This window comes from Megascapheus bottae, chromosome 2 (genome assembly GCF_031878675.1).
Source record: "Megascapheus bottae isolate mThoBot1 chromosome 2, mThoBot2.hap1, whole genome shotgun sequence".
NCBI classification, from domain to species: domain Eukaryota; kingdom Metazoa; phylum Chordata; class Mammalia; order Rodentia; family Geomyidae; genus Megascapheus; species Megascapheus bottae.
This window is the reverse complement of record NC_143510.1, coordinates 77966277-77982351: the sequence shown is the minus strand read 5'-3', so window position 1 is coordinate 77982351 and position 16075 is coordinate 77966277. Positions and strand designations below refer to the sequence as shown.

Genomic DNA, 16075 nt, shown 5'->3' with positions numbered 1-16075 from the left:
GCATGCTGCTTAGAATATATTGAATACCCAATAAATGTATCATGGGTATTATGAGCATTCTTACCTATAGACTTATTTCTCTTTTTTTTCCATCATTATAATTTTTTTTTTTTTGCCAGTCCTGGAGCTTGAATGAATTCAGAGCCTGGGCACTGTCCTTGGACACTTTTTGCTAGCACTCTACCACTTGAGCCACAGTACTACTCCTGCTTTTTTTGAAAAAAAAAAGTTATTTATTTTTTATTGTAATGTATAGAGGGGTTACAGTAACATTCACCAGACAGTAGATGCATCACTTCTCACACATTGATAACCCTTCTCATGTTTTTCTTCCTGCTTTTTCTGTGTATGTGGTTCCAGGGACTTGAACCCAGGGCTTCATACATATTAGACAAGCACACTACCACTAAGCTCTGGACCCTCATCATTATACTTTATTTGCATTATTAATTCTAAAACTGATATGGGACCCTAGATGTACAATTCTCCTATTTTATGTAAAATGTTTGAGGCCCCTATGAGCTCTGTGTTCAAAATTTTCTTTTTCTTTTCTGATAGCTTTTAAAAGAAATATATTTTTCTCTACAGGATACATTTACTTCACCTCATAAAATAATAAGGTTTTTTGTTTAGTTTTACTTTTGTTTTATTTTTGGTGGTGATCCTGATGGGCCTTAAACTCAGGTCCTAGGCACTGTCCTTGAGCTCTTTTGCCTAAGATTATTGATCCATCCACCACTTGAGCTACAGCTCCATTCCCAACATTTTTGGTGATTAATTGGAGATAAGATTTTCCTGCCTGCTCTGGATTCAAACTGTGATCCTCAGCCTTCTGAGACAGCTAGGATTACAGGCATGAGCTACTGTTACCCAGTTTATTTCTTGGCTAGATTTTTTTTTTCTTTTTTTTTTTTTTTAGTAAGAAAATTTGACAGAACCTTATTGAACAACCAAGCAGACAACCAGACAACCAGACAAGCAAAAATGGAGGCACATTTAACAGTGTGTGAAGAAAATGTAGAGAAACCTTGATTTACTTTTTTTTTTCTTTGTGCTAGTTCTGGGACCTGAACTCAGTGCCTGAACATAGTCCTTGGACTTTCTCAAGGCTAGAGCTCTACCACTTGAGCCTCAGTACCACTTCTGGCTTTTTCCTGTGTATGTGTTACCGAGGAATGGAACCCAGGTCTTCATGCATGCTAGGCAAGCACTCTACTACTAGGTCAAACTCCTGGCCCCTAGATTTACTTTTTAAGCACAAAACTTAGTAATTGTATAGAGGAGCCTTGTGTCATGATAGTTGTTTTTTCTCTCTCCTAGATGAGCAACAGGCTTCTGAATTTCATCCAGCTGATAAAAGAAATAAGAAAATAAAACATTATGTTCTTTGTCAGTAGTGTTTATGTGGAATGTCAGTTCTTAGGATAGAAGCATAAATGAAATAGTCATAAGAAATCAAAGAATTATACAAAAGAGTTTGTAATCTAAAAAGCTGATTCATATTCAGAGAAAATGGTGAAAATATTTCATGAGTTATTTTTGGTATTTATGGAAATTTTTGCTGATGTCCTGGTGTTTATTGATGATAAGCTAGAAAAATGTCCATTATCTTCTTTCTCATTCTCTCTAACATTCTTCCTGTTTTGTTTTTCTTTTCTCTAAGCCTTTGTCAGCAATAGCCAGTCTTCCCAGATATGCCAGGAAAACAATTTCTCTGCTGTCATCCACTTCTCACTGTCATCTAAGATCTGTTTAGAAAATGGTAAGAACCCTTTATTCACTCAAATCAGGGGCATCTCTGATGAATAGTCAGAGTGAGAGTTACTTATATTTCTTGGATTTGGAACTTTCCTCCAAGATGTCCTTTTCCTGGAACAGAAACAAGCACTTTCAAGACCACAGTCTCTAAGTCAAACTTTTTTTAGCCTTTCCTCTCTAACCCAGTCATCCTTGATTTCTGCTCTATATGCCCTATTTGTTTTTAATTCATGTTCTTAAGAAGGCAGGTTTTGTGGCAATGTTCTTGGAACATTCATGTTCTTAAAAGACAGGGCCAAGGCCCTTACATAAATAAAAACAAACTGTTTTGTTCCTTCTCAGGAACAAATGTTTGTGTGTGAAATGGCTAACTTTTATTAAGTGTCTGTTATCAGATAGCATCCAGGATTTTACAAAGCTAGAAAGAATGCTATCTATTCTTAAATAAGGTTATAAAGTAGGTAGGGTATGAGTTGTTAGCAAAAGGCAAGCTTGCTTTCCTTCAGAACCAAAGATGGAGATGGCATAAAAGAGCCAAGTACTGTATGACTCAGGGAATGACTCAGGGAGTAGAGGGAGGATGGATGCTGTGGGTCTCATGGACTTACTTTTCATAACCTTTTATCAGAGATCTAACAACTCTAAGAACTGTTGAGAGATTCATGATTTAGAGGATGTGCTTAGGTGACAAATTTCCCTTTCACATCTCATGCTCCATCACCTCAATCATCTCCTTCTCCTCCTCTTCCTCCTCCTCCTCTTCTCCTCCTCTTCCTTCCCTCACCCTTCCTTGGACTGGGATTGAATCCAAGGTCTTTAGCATACTCTATGAGTACTCTATCATTGAGCTACACTCCAGCTCCTCCCTACATATACTTTTGAATTGGATGTGTCAAGGGATCAGAATTTAGAACTGGCACTCTCACTGAGGTGGGCCAGACAGAAAATGGAGTCAAGTGCATATGCTAAGCATAACTACAGTTAAGTGAACCCTGTTATATAAGAAATAAGCATATGAGGGGGAGGGTAATGGGTACTAAGACATGTGAAAGGGTATCAATGTATGTGAATTAATGCACCTTCTATCTGGCAAATATCATGTAACCCTTTTATTAATTACAATAAAAAAGACTTCAAAAAAAAGAGATAAGCATATAAGGTATTCAGCAAGTCCAACATGAAAATGTACAGAAATTGAAATGAGGTGCTCCAGTAATAGGAGATCTCTCAGCAGGCAATCAAATGGCAAGCCATTGGTTAACCTTTTGGCAGTCACTGGTAGTCTGTGAGTTTCTACAGAGTTTTCCCTACATGGCAAAGTAAATATTTCTTGTCACCTCTAGATTTATATATTTCCTGCTTAGGAAACAAGTGATTTCTTTTCCCCCAGTGTCATGTGTCAGTCCTAGGTAATGACTCCGATTGGACTTGATCAAGTGATTCAAATGTTGTTCCTGGAAGATGAAATAATATTGTTGGTCAGACTTGAATTATTAGCTTGCAGATGGTTAGGAAATGTAATCAGTCCAGCTTGAGCCATAAGGTATAGTATGGGACTAGTATCTTAAAGATGGGAAAGATATGTACTTTCATAGCCTAGGGCTAAGATAGGGAATGGAGGTTGAAGAGAAATGTGGGAGGAGCCACATTGCCCCAGTCCAAAGCTTTATGTAGAGTTGTGACTAAAATGAAGAACTCAGGGCAAAGACAAAGCCTGGAGATAAAGCACAGTATGTAACTAAACTTGAGTGTTCACTAGGTACATTGTAATTGCACTTGAGCATTCCCTAGATAAAAATAAAAGTTAACAGCATTGGTTTGGTAGGAATCCATGTTCTCCTTTCTCCCTTTCATTAATCATCTCAATTTTATTATATTTGTAATTTAATGCTTTACTGAATGGAATAGATTCAATGGGATAAAATAAATAAATGGCAGATTTTCATCTTTTCCTAAATTTCTACCTGAAAACTGCCTGTGAATCTCTCCATTTGGTTACTACAAGGGTAAAATTTTTACAAGAGAAGTATATTAGAGCTGAGAGTGGCCTTTAAGACTATCTCATTCACTTCTGTCATTGTACAGAGGAGAAATATTAGACACCTGAGTTCATTAGTGGGAGAATCCTGAAGAGAGCCTCTCTCTACCATGACCTAGATTCCATCCATAGTTGGGAAGAGGAAGGGAGTGCTGAGGAAACTGATCATTAGATTTGCTTTGTTTATAAAGGTTCTGGAGGACGGGAGTTTGGCCTAGTGGTAGAGTGCTTGCCTAGCATGCATGAAGACCTGGGTTCCATTCCTTGGTACCACATACATAGAAGAAAAAAAAAAAGCCTGAAGTGGTGCTGAGGCTCAGGTGGTAGAGTTCTGGCCTTGAGAAAGTTCAAGGACAGTGCTCAGGCACTGAGCTCAAGCCCAGGACTGGCAAAAAAAAAAAAAAAAATAATAGTAAAATAAATTTAAAAAATAAAGGTTCTGGAAAGGCCTCAAATACCAGATCTCATCAGGGATTCAATTGCTTTGGACTAATCTCTTTGAGGAGCGGTTTTATTTATTAGTTTTTTTCTTGCCAGTTCTATGGCTGAACTCAGGGCCTAGGCACTGTTCTCTGAGCTTTTGTGCTCAAGGTTAGTGCTCTAATTGGAACTGAGTGTATCACATATTTTCCTGTTGAACTGTGATCCCTAGATTTCAGCCTCCTGAATAGCTAGGATTACTGGTATGAGTCACTGGCACCTGAATAGCAGAGACTTGAACTCAGGGACTGGACACTGTCCCTAAGCTTCTTCATGCTCAAGGCTAGGATTACAGACGCCTTCCTTCCTTCCTTCCTTCCTTCCTTCCTTCCTTCCTTCCTTCCTTCCTTCCTCCCTCCCTCCCTCCCTCCCTCCCTCCCTCCCTCCCTCCCTCCCTCTCTCTCTCTCTCTCTCTCTCTCTCTCTCTCTCTCTCTCTCTCTCTCGCTTGCTTTCTTTCTTTCTTTCTTTCTTTCTTTCTTTCTTTCTTTCTTTCTTTCTTTCTTTCTTTCTTTCTTTCTTTCTTTCTTTCTTTCTTTCTTTTTTGTCCTGGGGCTATGAACTCAGGGCCTAAGCACTATCCTTGGGTTTTCCCAAGGCTAGAGCTCTACCACTTGAACCACAGAACCATTTCTGTTTTTTTCTATATATGTGGTACCAAAGAATTGAACCCAGGTCTTTGTGCATGCTAGGCAAGCACTCTACCAGTCGGCCATGCTCCCAGCCCTAGGAGAGATAATTTTTAAGCTGATAATTTATGTATAATTTTCACCAGTGGCTTTTGGTTCCTTTTCCAATAGGCTTTGGTAGACTTGTGGCTTGGCCTGGTTTTCCTAGTGATTATTAACTTCGTGTGTTACAGTATCCTTTTTGTGTCCAATATTTGTCTGTTTTTTAAAGGTTGGATCTCCCATCATCCTTACTCAAAATGGGAAATTCTACAATGGAAGACACTCCTCAGTGCTGCTGTGAAGAGACTACAAGTCGCCATAATTCAAATGTAGGGAGCTGTCTACAGTTTTTACTCTTTTCCCTTTCCCTGCCTCCCCAAGCATTTGAACTCAAAGTCTTTGATTTGCTCAGTTTTGCTTACTTGACTGACCCTACACTCTCCAGCTCATTTTTCTGTGGGTGTGTTTTTTTGCTGTTGTTGTTGTTTTGGTTTTGGTTTTTTGTTTTTGTTTTTGTGGGTCTTGTGGCTTGAACTTAGGCCTGGGCGCTGTCCCTGAGCTCTTCCCCTCAAGGTTACCACTCTACCCCTTGGCCTGGGCATTGTCCCTGAGCTCTACAGTTCAAGGCTACTGCACTACCCTTGGGCCAAGCCCCACTTCCCATTTTCTAGATGTTAATGGGAGATAAGAGTCTCAGGTCTTTTTGTGCCCTGGCTGGCTTTGAACTTTGATCCTCAGATCTCAGCCTCCTGAGTAGCTAGGATTTCAGGCATGAGCCACCACACCCAGCATGAATGCGTTTTGAATTTTTTTTTTTTGAGATTAGAGAGCTTCTAAGTGGGAGAATTAGGATATTTGTTTTCAAAGCCTGTGCATTTAGCCACAACTTTTTATTATCTCAAGAGTCATTTACTCTGCTACCCAATGATTTCAGTTCTCAGCATCATATTTCACTCTTACACAGATTGTCTTTAGCTACTGTAATTATTCTGATTATATAAAGGAGAGAGGCACTCAGATCACAACAAAAGAAAAAGGCCTTGAAGCCCAACTGATTAAACTGAAATCCCAGCTCTATCCACTGACTTAATTTCCTTGAGCCTCTCTTTTCTATAAAATGGGGATAATAATAGTAGCTACCGCATAGAGTTGCTATAAAGATCCTTAACACAAGTACCATTCATTAAATGTTAGTTATTACTACCTTTAAATCTGTACAAGTTAACTCTGGCTACTCTTTCTATATTGAATGTGTCTTAACTATTTTTACCAAAATTTACTTTTCCAAGTGATTTTGAAATTAGTTTTTCAAGCTTAAAAGGACTCCAATTAGCAAAAAAAGAAAGAAAAGGAAGCATATTTTCATGAAAAGAAAACCAGACTTCCAAGGGATATGGATGTGGGTTTTCTGGACCTTTTACTTGGTTTTACTGTGAGTTTTAAACTCTTTATGAAAAAAATGGGATTTTTTTTGCTTTGTTTTTATTGAAAGAAAAAAATCATGAAAGTTGGAGCCAGAACACTCAGGAACATTAGTCAGTGGGTGTGGGATCTTGTGGAAGTCATCCCTTGGCCTCTAAACCTCATGTCTTCTGTTTGCCACAGCAGGCTGTTATAAACCTGAAATCTGCACACTATCCATAATGTTTTCTGTAGAAACTAGAGGACTAAACTTGTAAAAGACAGAAAAAAAATAATCCGGGAGGCCTGGAGTTTGGCCTAGTGGTAGAGTGCTTGCCTAGTATACACAAAGACTCAAGTTCAATTCCTCAGTATTACATATATATAGAAAAAAAACAGAAGTGGTGCTGTGGCTCAAGTGGCAGAACTCTAGCCTTGAGGAAGCCCAAGGACAGTGCTCAGGCCCTGAGTTCAAGCCCCAGGACTGGCAAAAAAAATAAAAATAAAACGGAAGTGGTGCTGTAGCTCAAGTGGTAGAGCTCTAGCCTTGAGGAAAAAATCCAAGGATAGTGCTCAAGCCCTGAGTTCCAGCCCCATGACTGTCAAAAAAAAAAAAGCTCAGGGACAGTGCCCAGGCTCTAAGTTCAAGCCGCAGGACTCAGGGTGGGGGTAAGGGTGGTGTGGGGGAGGGGAAGGAGAAGGAAGGAAGAGAAAATGAAGAAGGCAGGAGGGGGAAAGAAGAAAGGATGGAAAAGAAACATATGCAACTTTATAATATGTGATTGCAAACATTTCTGCAAAAAAAACAGCTAAATTTTCTGACATTCAAAATGCCTTGGAAATTAATGAATGCTTGTTGGAAGGAAATGTACTTGTATGCATAACTTTCAATTTTCCTATCCACATATTTTCAAAACAGAACAGTGTAGAAGTGTAGAAGTTTAATTTCATAAGACCTATGGAAATTATAGAACAAGAAGAAAGACTCTCTGTAATCTCTGTCCACAGTGGGATTGATTGTGTATTTATCACAGAAAGTCTGGTCTGATAAAATGTTCCAGACTAGATACAAGATATCTCTTAAAGTAGTGCACACTTTCTAGGCATGTCTATATGTTTGTCCCTCCCTCTCTCTCTCCCCTCCTTACCTTCTTCCTCTGTCTTTCCACTCTTCCTCCTCCTTTCTCCTTTTTTTTTGTACCATTATTGAACTCACTCAGCTTGCGTACTTATGACTGGTACTCTAACAATTCTACACTCACTTTTAGCCTGGCTTTTTACTGGCTAATTGAAGATGGAATCTTGAGGACTTTTTTTTTTTTTTTTGCCAGTCCTAGGGCTTGAACTCAGAGCCTGGGCACTGGCCTTGGACATTTTTTTGCTTAAGACTAGCACTCTGTCACTTGAGCCACGTCACCACTTCTGGCTTTTTCTGAATATGTGGTACTGAGAAGTCAAACCCAGGGCTTCATGCACCCTAAGCGAGCACTTTACCACTAGGCTATGCTCCCAACCCTTGAGGACTTTTCTAGCTGTGCTGGCTTTAAATGGCAATCTTCTGGATCTAAGCCCCCTGAGCCACTGGTGATACTCAGCCTATCTGAGTCTTATCTGGTCCTGAATGAGCAATATGGTCTGTAACTGTTGGAATTCTGGTCTCCTGGTTTTGCATGTATCTTTTGTATATACTATTTGAGCATGATTGTGCAAAGTACTAGTCTTATTTCTCTGACCCTATTTCTTAGTTGTGATTAGTGATACAAGAGTGAACATGATATAACTGAACTTGAATGCTATGTCCACATGACTTGAATGATCCCACTTGCCAACTATCAGACTGTTGATACTTGTTCAAACCTTACTTTCTTCAGGTAAAAATGGAGATTCTCCAAGACAACCTTATAAAGTTGTTGAAAGCATTAAATAAATTAATTAAATAACATAGTATAATGTGTAGATTATACTGCATACTCTATAAATAATAATTATTATTTAGCCATTATTGTTTCCTTTGTTGTACTTTGACTTTTTCAACTGTAAGATGGGATGATACATTCCCAATGTGTCCTTCAATGAATGCCTCACTCATCAATATTAGTTTGTTATGCTGACTAGCTCTGAGAGGATTTGAGATGTATGTAGTTCTTTTTCTAGCTTCTGTTTAGGATGGTCCAGAAATCAGATAGCTTGGAAAACTGGGTAACTTATGACTTAGAGAAAAAGATTCTTTTTAAATCTTGCAATGCGTCTCTTCCTGAGAATGACCAACTACCTGAAACTTCCGAGAAACTATTTTGTGCAAGTCTGAGGGCTCAGCTTGAAGATAATTATCACCTCCTTGCAGGAGAATCCAGATATAAACAGCTGGCTCCTAAGCAAATGTAAGGCACAAATGTTGCCACTGCCAACACCTTGAGAAAGATCAGTGAAGAGACATTCTTTGCTGGCATTGGAGGACGGCAGGTCTTTGTCCACTGACTCAGACTTTGTGTCTAGGGGACTTACAAAAAAGGGGAAGCAATACTTTTAAAAAGGTTATAGGGGCCGGGAGTTTGGCCTAGTGGTTAAAGTGCTTGCCTAGCATGCATGAAGACCCGGGTTCGATTCCTCGGTACCACATACATAGAAAAAAGTTGGAAGTGGTGCTGAGGCTCAAGTGGTAGAGCTCTAACCTTGAGAAAGTCCAAGGACAGTGCTCAGGCCCTGAGCTCAAGCCCAGGACTGGCAAAAAAAAAAAATAAAATAAAAAGGTTATAAGGAACCCTTTCCTGAAATATAGCTGCCTACTCTCTGAGTATATTTGTTTAATGTTGACAATTATAAAATGTAAGAGATTTTTACCTTGGCTTTTTTTTTTTTTTACCAGTCCTGGGCTTAAGCTCAAGGCCAGAGGACTGTCCTTGGATTTTTCTCAAGGCTAGAACTCTACCACTTGAGCCTCAACACCACGTCTGGCTTTTCCTAAGTATGTGGTACCAAGGAATCAAACCCGGGTCTTCGTGTATGCTAGGCAAGCACTCTACCACTAGGCCAAACTCCCAGCCCCTTCCTTGGCTTCAAAAAAAAAAAAAAAAAACTAGGACTTTTGTTTTTGTTTTTACCAGTCCTGGTGCTTGAACACAGGGCCTAGGCACAGTTTCTGAGCCTCTTTTCTTAAGGGTAGCATTCTACCGCTTGTGCCATAGCACCACTTCTGGCTTTTTCTAAGTAGTTTATTGGAGATAAGACTCTTGCACACTTTTCGGCCTGGCCTGGCTTTGAACCATGATTCTCAGATCTCAGTCTCCTGAGTAGTTAGGATTACTGGTATAAGCCACCAATGCCCAGCACAGTAGGGCTTTTATATCTTAACTGTTTGCCTTGTTAGCAATGAAGGAGACGATGTCTTTTCACTCAGTGATTATAGGAGCTTACAATTTAGAGACATACTTCACTTTCTTTTAAGAATAATCCAAAAGGTCCATTTGCAGAAAATTATAGAAAATGGAATCTTGTCTAAGCATCAAATACAAGGGCTTAGGCTATGGTCTTGAAAATGGTAATTAGGTTCAGCTTTCTAGTGGGATTGATAAATACATGTTGTAAAATTGACATTCTGCCAGCCTTTGGTGCTTATGAATGGAATGACATGCCAGTGTTCTGGTGTGGAGCAATCTGTAAGTGCTTTTCTTTTGTTAAATTGTCCAAAAATTCTACCCACTCACCTAATTTTTGACCGTAGGATATATTTTCATGGGATTATGAGAAAGAAAGGAAGGAGAGGCTGGAGGGGGAGGCAAGAGAGGAAACAAGGAAGGGAGAAAAAAAAATCCTCAACAATTGTTTTAATCCATTTCTAGGTATAGAATGGCACATTTGACCCCTCATTTATCCTCTTTACTCTGGTTCCATCTCCAAGAACAGTATGATGATTATAGCTCTCCTTCCTTTGATTAATTAAATGTGGTTTTTTTGTTGTTGTTGTTGTTTTTTTTTTTTTTTTTTTTTTTTTTTGCCAGTCCTGGGCTTGAGCTCAGGGCCTGAGCACTGTCCTTGGGCTTTCTCAAGACTAGAGCTCTACCACTTGAGCCTCAGCCCCATTTCCGTCTTTTTTTTTTTTTCTATGTATGTGGTACCGAGGAATCGAACCCAGGTCTTCGTGCATGCTAGGCAAGCACTCTACCACTAGGCCAAACTCCCGGCCCCTAATTAAATGTTTTATTTCCAATTATTTATTCTTAATTTCAGTATAGGTCTTCCTGTTATCTAAATCTTGTATCCAAACAACAAATGTGGTTTTATTCATCTATGCTATATGCACACATGCACACACACACACACACACACACACACATATACACACACACAGAGGAAGAGAGAGAGAGAGAGAGAGAGAAAGAGAGAGAGAGAGAGAGAGAGAGAGAGAGAGAGAGAGAGAGAGAGAGAGAGAGAGAGAGAGAGAGAGAGAGATCCAAAGACTCAGAGCTCAGAGCATCTTTAAGACCTTTTAGGAAATTTCAAGTGCACCTTAAAATTGAAAACTCCAAGGACTCTTGACTGAATCTTTTCTAAGTCAGAGGCGACTTGGCAAGTGCATATTAGATGTTTGTTTATGCTATTGCCAAGAATTTTTGTTTTGTTTTGAGACCCATTCTGTGTCCACAGTGGAAATGTTGGCTCTCCTTGAAAAGCTGGCTCATATTTTTCCTAAAGAGAGTCCTTGCACTACTGATTTTTTTTTTGAGTGCTGGTTATGGATCTGCCCAGTTCCACCCTTACATTCTATTTCATAACCAAGAAGCCTTGCAGTCTACTTTTGGTCACAGGGACCAGGTAGTGGAGGCAATATAGCCAGTCCAAGCAAATAGTAAACAAGTAGTGTTTATCTACAAGACAAATAAGAAATCTCTTTAGTATATGACCTCTGCTTTGCCAACTTGACTCCTGGAGGCTTCTTCTAATGACATGTTGCCAATAGCTATTGCTTGTCATGTGTGTCTATGTATATAAATGTATGTGCTACATACATATAACGAGGGAAGTTGGCTGAGTAAGAACTAGGAAAGTCTACTTCATTATGTAATCTTTAAATAACTGTACAGATAATTCTGGTAGTAAATTTGGAATTGGTGCACATGGCATTGAATCTTGGCCATTTAGGCATTCTCTTGAGAATATTGATAAGTAGTACTTGTTTTTATAAGAACATTAGGAAATTTGGGGCCTAGTGGTAGAGTGCTTGCCTAGCATGAACGAAGACCCACATACATAGAAGAAAAATAAAAGCCAGAAGTGGTGCTAAGACTCAATTGGTAGAGCTCTAGCCTTGAGAAGGACCAAGGATAGTGCTCAGGCCCTGAGCTCAAGCCCAGGAATGGTGGGGAAAAAAAAAGAATGTTAAGAATTTTGCTTGTAGAAGCTGCCTAATGAATATTTGTGAATGATTAGTTTGTGTGAATGTTCTAAGAGGTTAACTTTATAAAACTTAGAAACTAGCCTTTTTGTACTTAACTCCCTTTTTTCCTTTACTACCTTCTTATTAATGAGCATATGTATACGTTCTCCTAAGTGTAACAGTTCCAACTGTTACTAATATCTCTCCCTTCCTTCCTTCCTTCCTTGTTTCCTTCCTTCCTTCCTTCCTTCTTTCCCTCTTTCCTTCCTTCTTTCCTTCCTTCTTTCCTAATGTCCCAACTTCCTTCCTTACTTGTCTTCTCTTGTTTTTTTCTATTTTTTATTTTATTTTATTTTTGACAGTCCTGGGGCTTGAACACTGAGCCTGAGTGCTAGCCTTGAACATCTTTTGCTCAAGGCTAATACTATACCACAGTGGCACTTCCACTTTATCTGTGATTAGTTGGAGATAAGAGTCTCATAGACTTTCTTGCCTGGGTTGGCTTTGAACCACAATCCTCAAATCTCAGACTCCTGAATAGTTAGAATTATAGGTGTGAGCCACAAGTGCCCAGCTTTTTTTTAAAAAAAAAAAATCTGAGACCTGGACTCAAACTCATTTGCTCATTTGTTCATGTACCACCTGAGGCATATTTTCATTAACAGCAGTGTTTATTGAGTGCATACTATGACAAAAGGTTTTGGTGTCAGAGAATTCTTGCATTTTTATAAAGTACTATGGTTACTATTTTATAGATTAATAAACCAAGGGTTAGGAGAGCTTAGTAATTGTCTCACTTTTTCAGTAGCAGAATCCAGAATCAAACTTAAGTTTTTCTCCACACTGTCCCTGTGAATTCTGGGGACTCTTTACCTGACCTTCCATATCCTACTGCTCCTAGTACAGTGCATATATCATCAAATGCTCAGTAACTGTTGGTAAGTAGTAAGCACTCTGTGAATGTTTGTCTAAGGACTCCCGTAATCTGTTTCAAAATCCACTTCTGATGTAAGGATGCTTGTATTTGTTAGTTACGGCGATACCATAGAAGCCATTGAATCTTGAATTCTTTTCTTTTGAACAGAAAATCAGAAGAAGCTAAGCTTAAAAAAGAAGGATTCAACAAACAACTGATTCTGCACCATTATAATGACCCAGAACAGGAAGAGATGAGAAGTTCCTCTCAAAGTTCTCAAAGCTTTTGGCTGGAGCTGCTGGAGAAGAAGCCTCAGATGCCTACTGTCAGAGAGGCTGACCCAGAAAAGAAGAAATTCCATTACTCTCTGATCGATGGCTCCTCTCTGGTCTAATATCCTTTCAAATTCCCAAGGTGAAAGGAAGTTAAAGGTGGCAGAATATGGAGGATGGGGTGGACGGATAGAGGTTTCTGTCCCACAGAAAAGCAATCTCAGGAGGCACTGAGGGAAATTGCTTTGGGTGTTGTGTTTGGTCATTCATTTTCTCCCAAGTGTCCATGTTCCCTTACGCTTAAGTCAGCCTGAGAACTAAGTAGGTAAGCTCTCCAGTTTCAAAACTTTTCTTCTTTTCTGAGGAACTTAGAGTCATTCTTGATAGTTTCATTAAGTATCTGAGGGTTCATGTGTTCTGAGAAAGTAAAATTCTCTTTGGTTCACTTTCTGTTTATGTTAGAAAAATACAAGGGATTTAGCACAAAAAGAACCTATTTAGGAGTCGGAGTCATGACTCAGGTGGTACAGTGACAGCTGATATGTGAAAGCATATATCAGATAGCAAGTTTGAACCCTGGTCTCAAACAACAACAACAACAACACCAATAAAACAAAACCTAATTTAGAGAGAAGGGGGAATATATATTTTTGATCTTTAAAATTCATTCTTATATATCCAAAATGAAAATTTTATATTTAATAAAATTTACATTTAATAAAATTTACATTTAATTTTGTATTAAATGTTAATACTGTATAAGATAAGAAATGATTTCAAGATCCATAGTTATACTCCAACCCTCATTGGTCTTGTCTGTTCCTAGATGATGTTGGGGAGACCTGATCCCACTGCTCTGAGTTGGGCTGTACTAGGTAGTACTAGGTAGCACTAGGCAGCTTTAGTTTCCAGTGATTATCCAGACTAGTCTGACAAGACTCCTTTGTTATTATGCACAGATTGGAGTTAACAGGATTGTGAACATGTGTTGAGAACATGCAACCTAGAGTTAGAAAGCTGTATGCTAGTCTAGCCCTACCATCATCTCTTTCTCTGAATCTCTGCTGCCTTTTCTGTAAAGAACTGGTTAAAATAATGAGAGAGAGAGAGAGAGAGAGAGAGAGAGAGAGAGAGAGAGAGAGAGAGAGAGAGAGAGAGAGAGAGAGAGAGAGAGAGAGAGAGATTCTATAACATAGAATAATATATATGAACTGAACTGGCTTAGTTGTAGAGTGCTTGTCTAGCATGTAGGAAGCCCTGGTTTCAATTCCTCAGTAGCACATAAACAGAAAAAGCTGGAAGTGGCACTGTGGCTCAAGTGGTAGAGTACTAGTCTTGAGCAAAAGAAGCTAAGCAACAGTGCCCAGGCCCTGAGTTCAAGCCCCATTACTGGTGAGGAAGAAGGAGGAGGAGGAGGAGGAGGAAGAGGAGGAGGAGGAGGAGGAGGAGGAGGAGGAGGAGGAGGAATTAGTATCATTGTTGTCAATATCAATTCCTTAATTTGGATCTACCTATCCATCTGGCCGCCTAGCTGTCTGCCAAAGCTACTCTGATCTCCCTTGGGGTGGAATGTACACCAACATATTCAGTGACTTACCTGATCCTGTTATCTTGGGAACTTTTACACCTTTTGGATGTGGTAGTATTTCTTTTCCTAACAGGTACGTGAGATCCCATAAAAAACTATAATTCATAATTCATCACTGGGCACAATTGCTCACACCTGTAATCCTACCTACTGAGGAGGCTGAGATCTGAGGATCAAAGTTCAAAGCCAGCATAGGCACAAAAGGACCTGAGCCTCCTATCTCTAATTAAACTCTAGAAAATGGGAAGCGGGGCCTGGCTCAAGGGTAGTGCTGTAGCCTTGAGCTGAAGAGCTCAGGGACAATACCCAGGGGCCCACGGGTAGGGTGGTAGCCTTGAGCTGAAGAGCTCAGGAACAGTGCTTAGGCTGAGTTCAAGCCCCATGACCCACAAAACAAAAACAAAACAAAACAAAAAACCATAATTCATAGGTAAGCAATGTGGTGAGGGAAAAGCAAAATATTAATAAAGACAAGCACACAAAAACAATCTTGTACAATGTCAATCTAAATGGAAAAGAAGGTAAGAAAAATATGTGTGTTCAAAGCTATGACTTGCAAATTGGTACTGGTCAAATAACTACAAGTCTCACTCCAGTTGGGCCATCTTTGTGGGAATACTGTGAAAGATGGACTGATGGATGGCAAAGACCTAAGATTGTATAGGATAGGAACTGAAGCAGGGGGATAGTTTTGGGAGTCAGGTATCAGCTTGGCCTCCATACCTCCTAAGAGCTACTTAACACTGGGGATATTCTATTCTATGTCTATGCAAAGTCTCACATCTTCAAGATTTCTACAAAATTCATTGCAGAAGGGATCTCCTCTGGTTTTGTTCCCTACTTTTTTGGAATCTTGTCTTCCATTCTGTCTTAAATCTGCAGGTTCATTTTGGCTCCTGTTTGATTTGAACTAATTGGAGAATTTGCGCCTTTTTAAAATTATAACTGATAGAAGGGTTACATTATATTTGCCAGATAGAAAGTGCGTTACTTAACAATCATTGCTACCCCTTCTCATGTTTTTGTCCCCATTTCCCTCCCCCACCCCTTTGCTCCTTTTCTTAATTTTCACACCTAGAAACCATTCACCAGAGACATCAATGTACTGCATTTGTCAATGATTTTGGTCAGGAAGAATTAGAACAGTAATAGAAACAGCATACACAGAATGTAACCAAAATGCTGAATGTTTTTAAAGTCCCTCATCTATTCTAAAATATTGTCTAGTATTTTTCTCCCTCCTCCTCCTCCTCCCCCTCCTCCTCCTCTTCCTCCTCCCCCTCCTCCTCCTCCTTCTCCTCCCCCTCCTCCTCCTTCTCCTCCTCCTCCTCTTTTACCTTCTTCTCCTTCTCTTCTACCTTCTTCTCCTCCTCCAGTCCTGGAGCCTGGACTCTGTCCCTGAACAGAGTGCTCAAGGCTAGTGCTCTATCTCTTGAGTCACAGTGCTACTTCTGCCTTTTTCTGTTTATGTGGTATTGAGAAACAGAACCCAGGGCTTCCTGCATGCTAGGCAAGTGCTCATTCTACTACTACTAAGCCCCATTCCCAGCCCACCCACTTGTCTAGTATTTCAAATGTA

At 39.6% G+C, this 16075-nt stretch overlaps 1 protein-coding gene across 1 annotated transcript in view; it reads left to right on the top strand.

The window, feature by feature from the left end:
• Window positions 1–16075, top strand: part of LOC150067364 (uncharacterized protein C3orf20-like) — an 85171-nt gene that overhangs the window by 19510 nt on the left and 49586 nt on the right. Inside the window, exons 3-6 of the mRNA XM_090328418.1 lie at window positions 1664–1762; window positions 5175–5274; window positions 12805–13029; window positions 14420–14569. Of these exons, the coding sequence (XP_090184544.1) occupies window positions 1664–1762; window positions 5175–5274; window positions 12805–13029; window positions 14420–14569 (574 nt within the window). The remainder of the gene's footprint in view (window positions 1–1663; window positions 1763–5174; window positions 5275–12804; window positions 13030–14419; window positions 14570–16075) is intronic.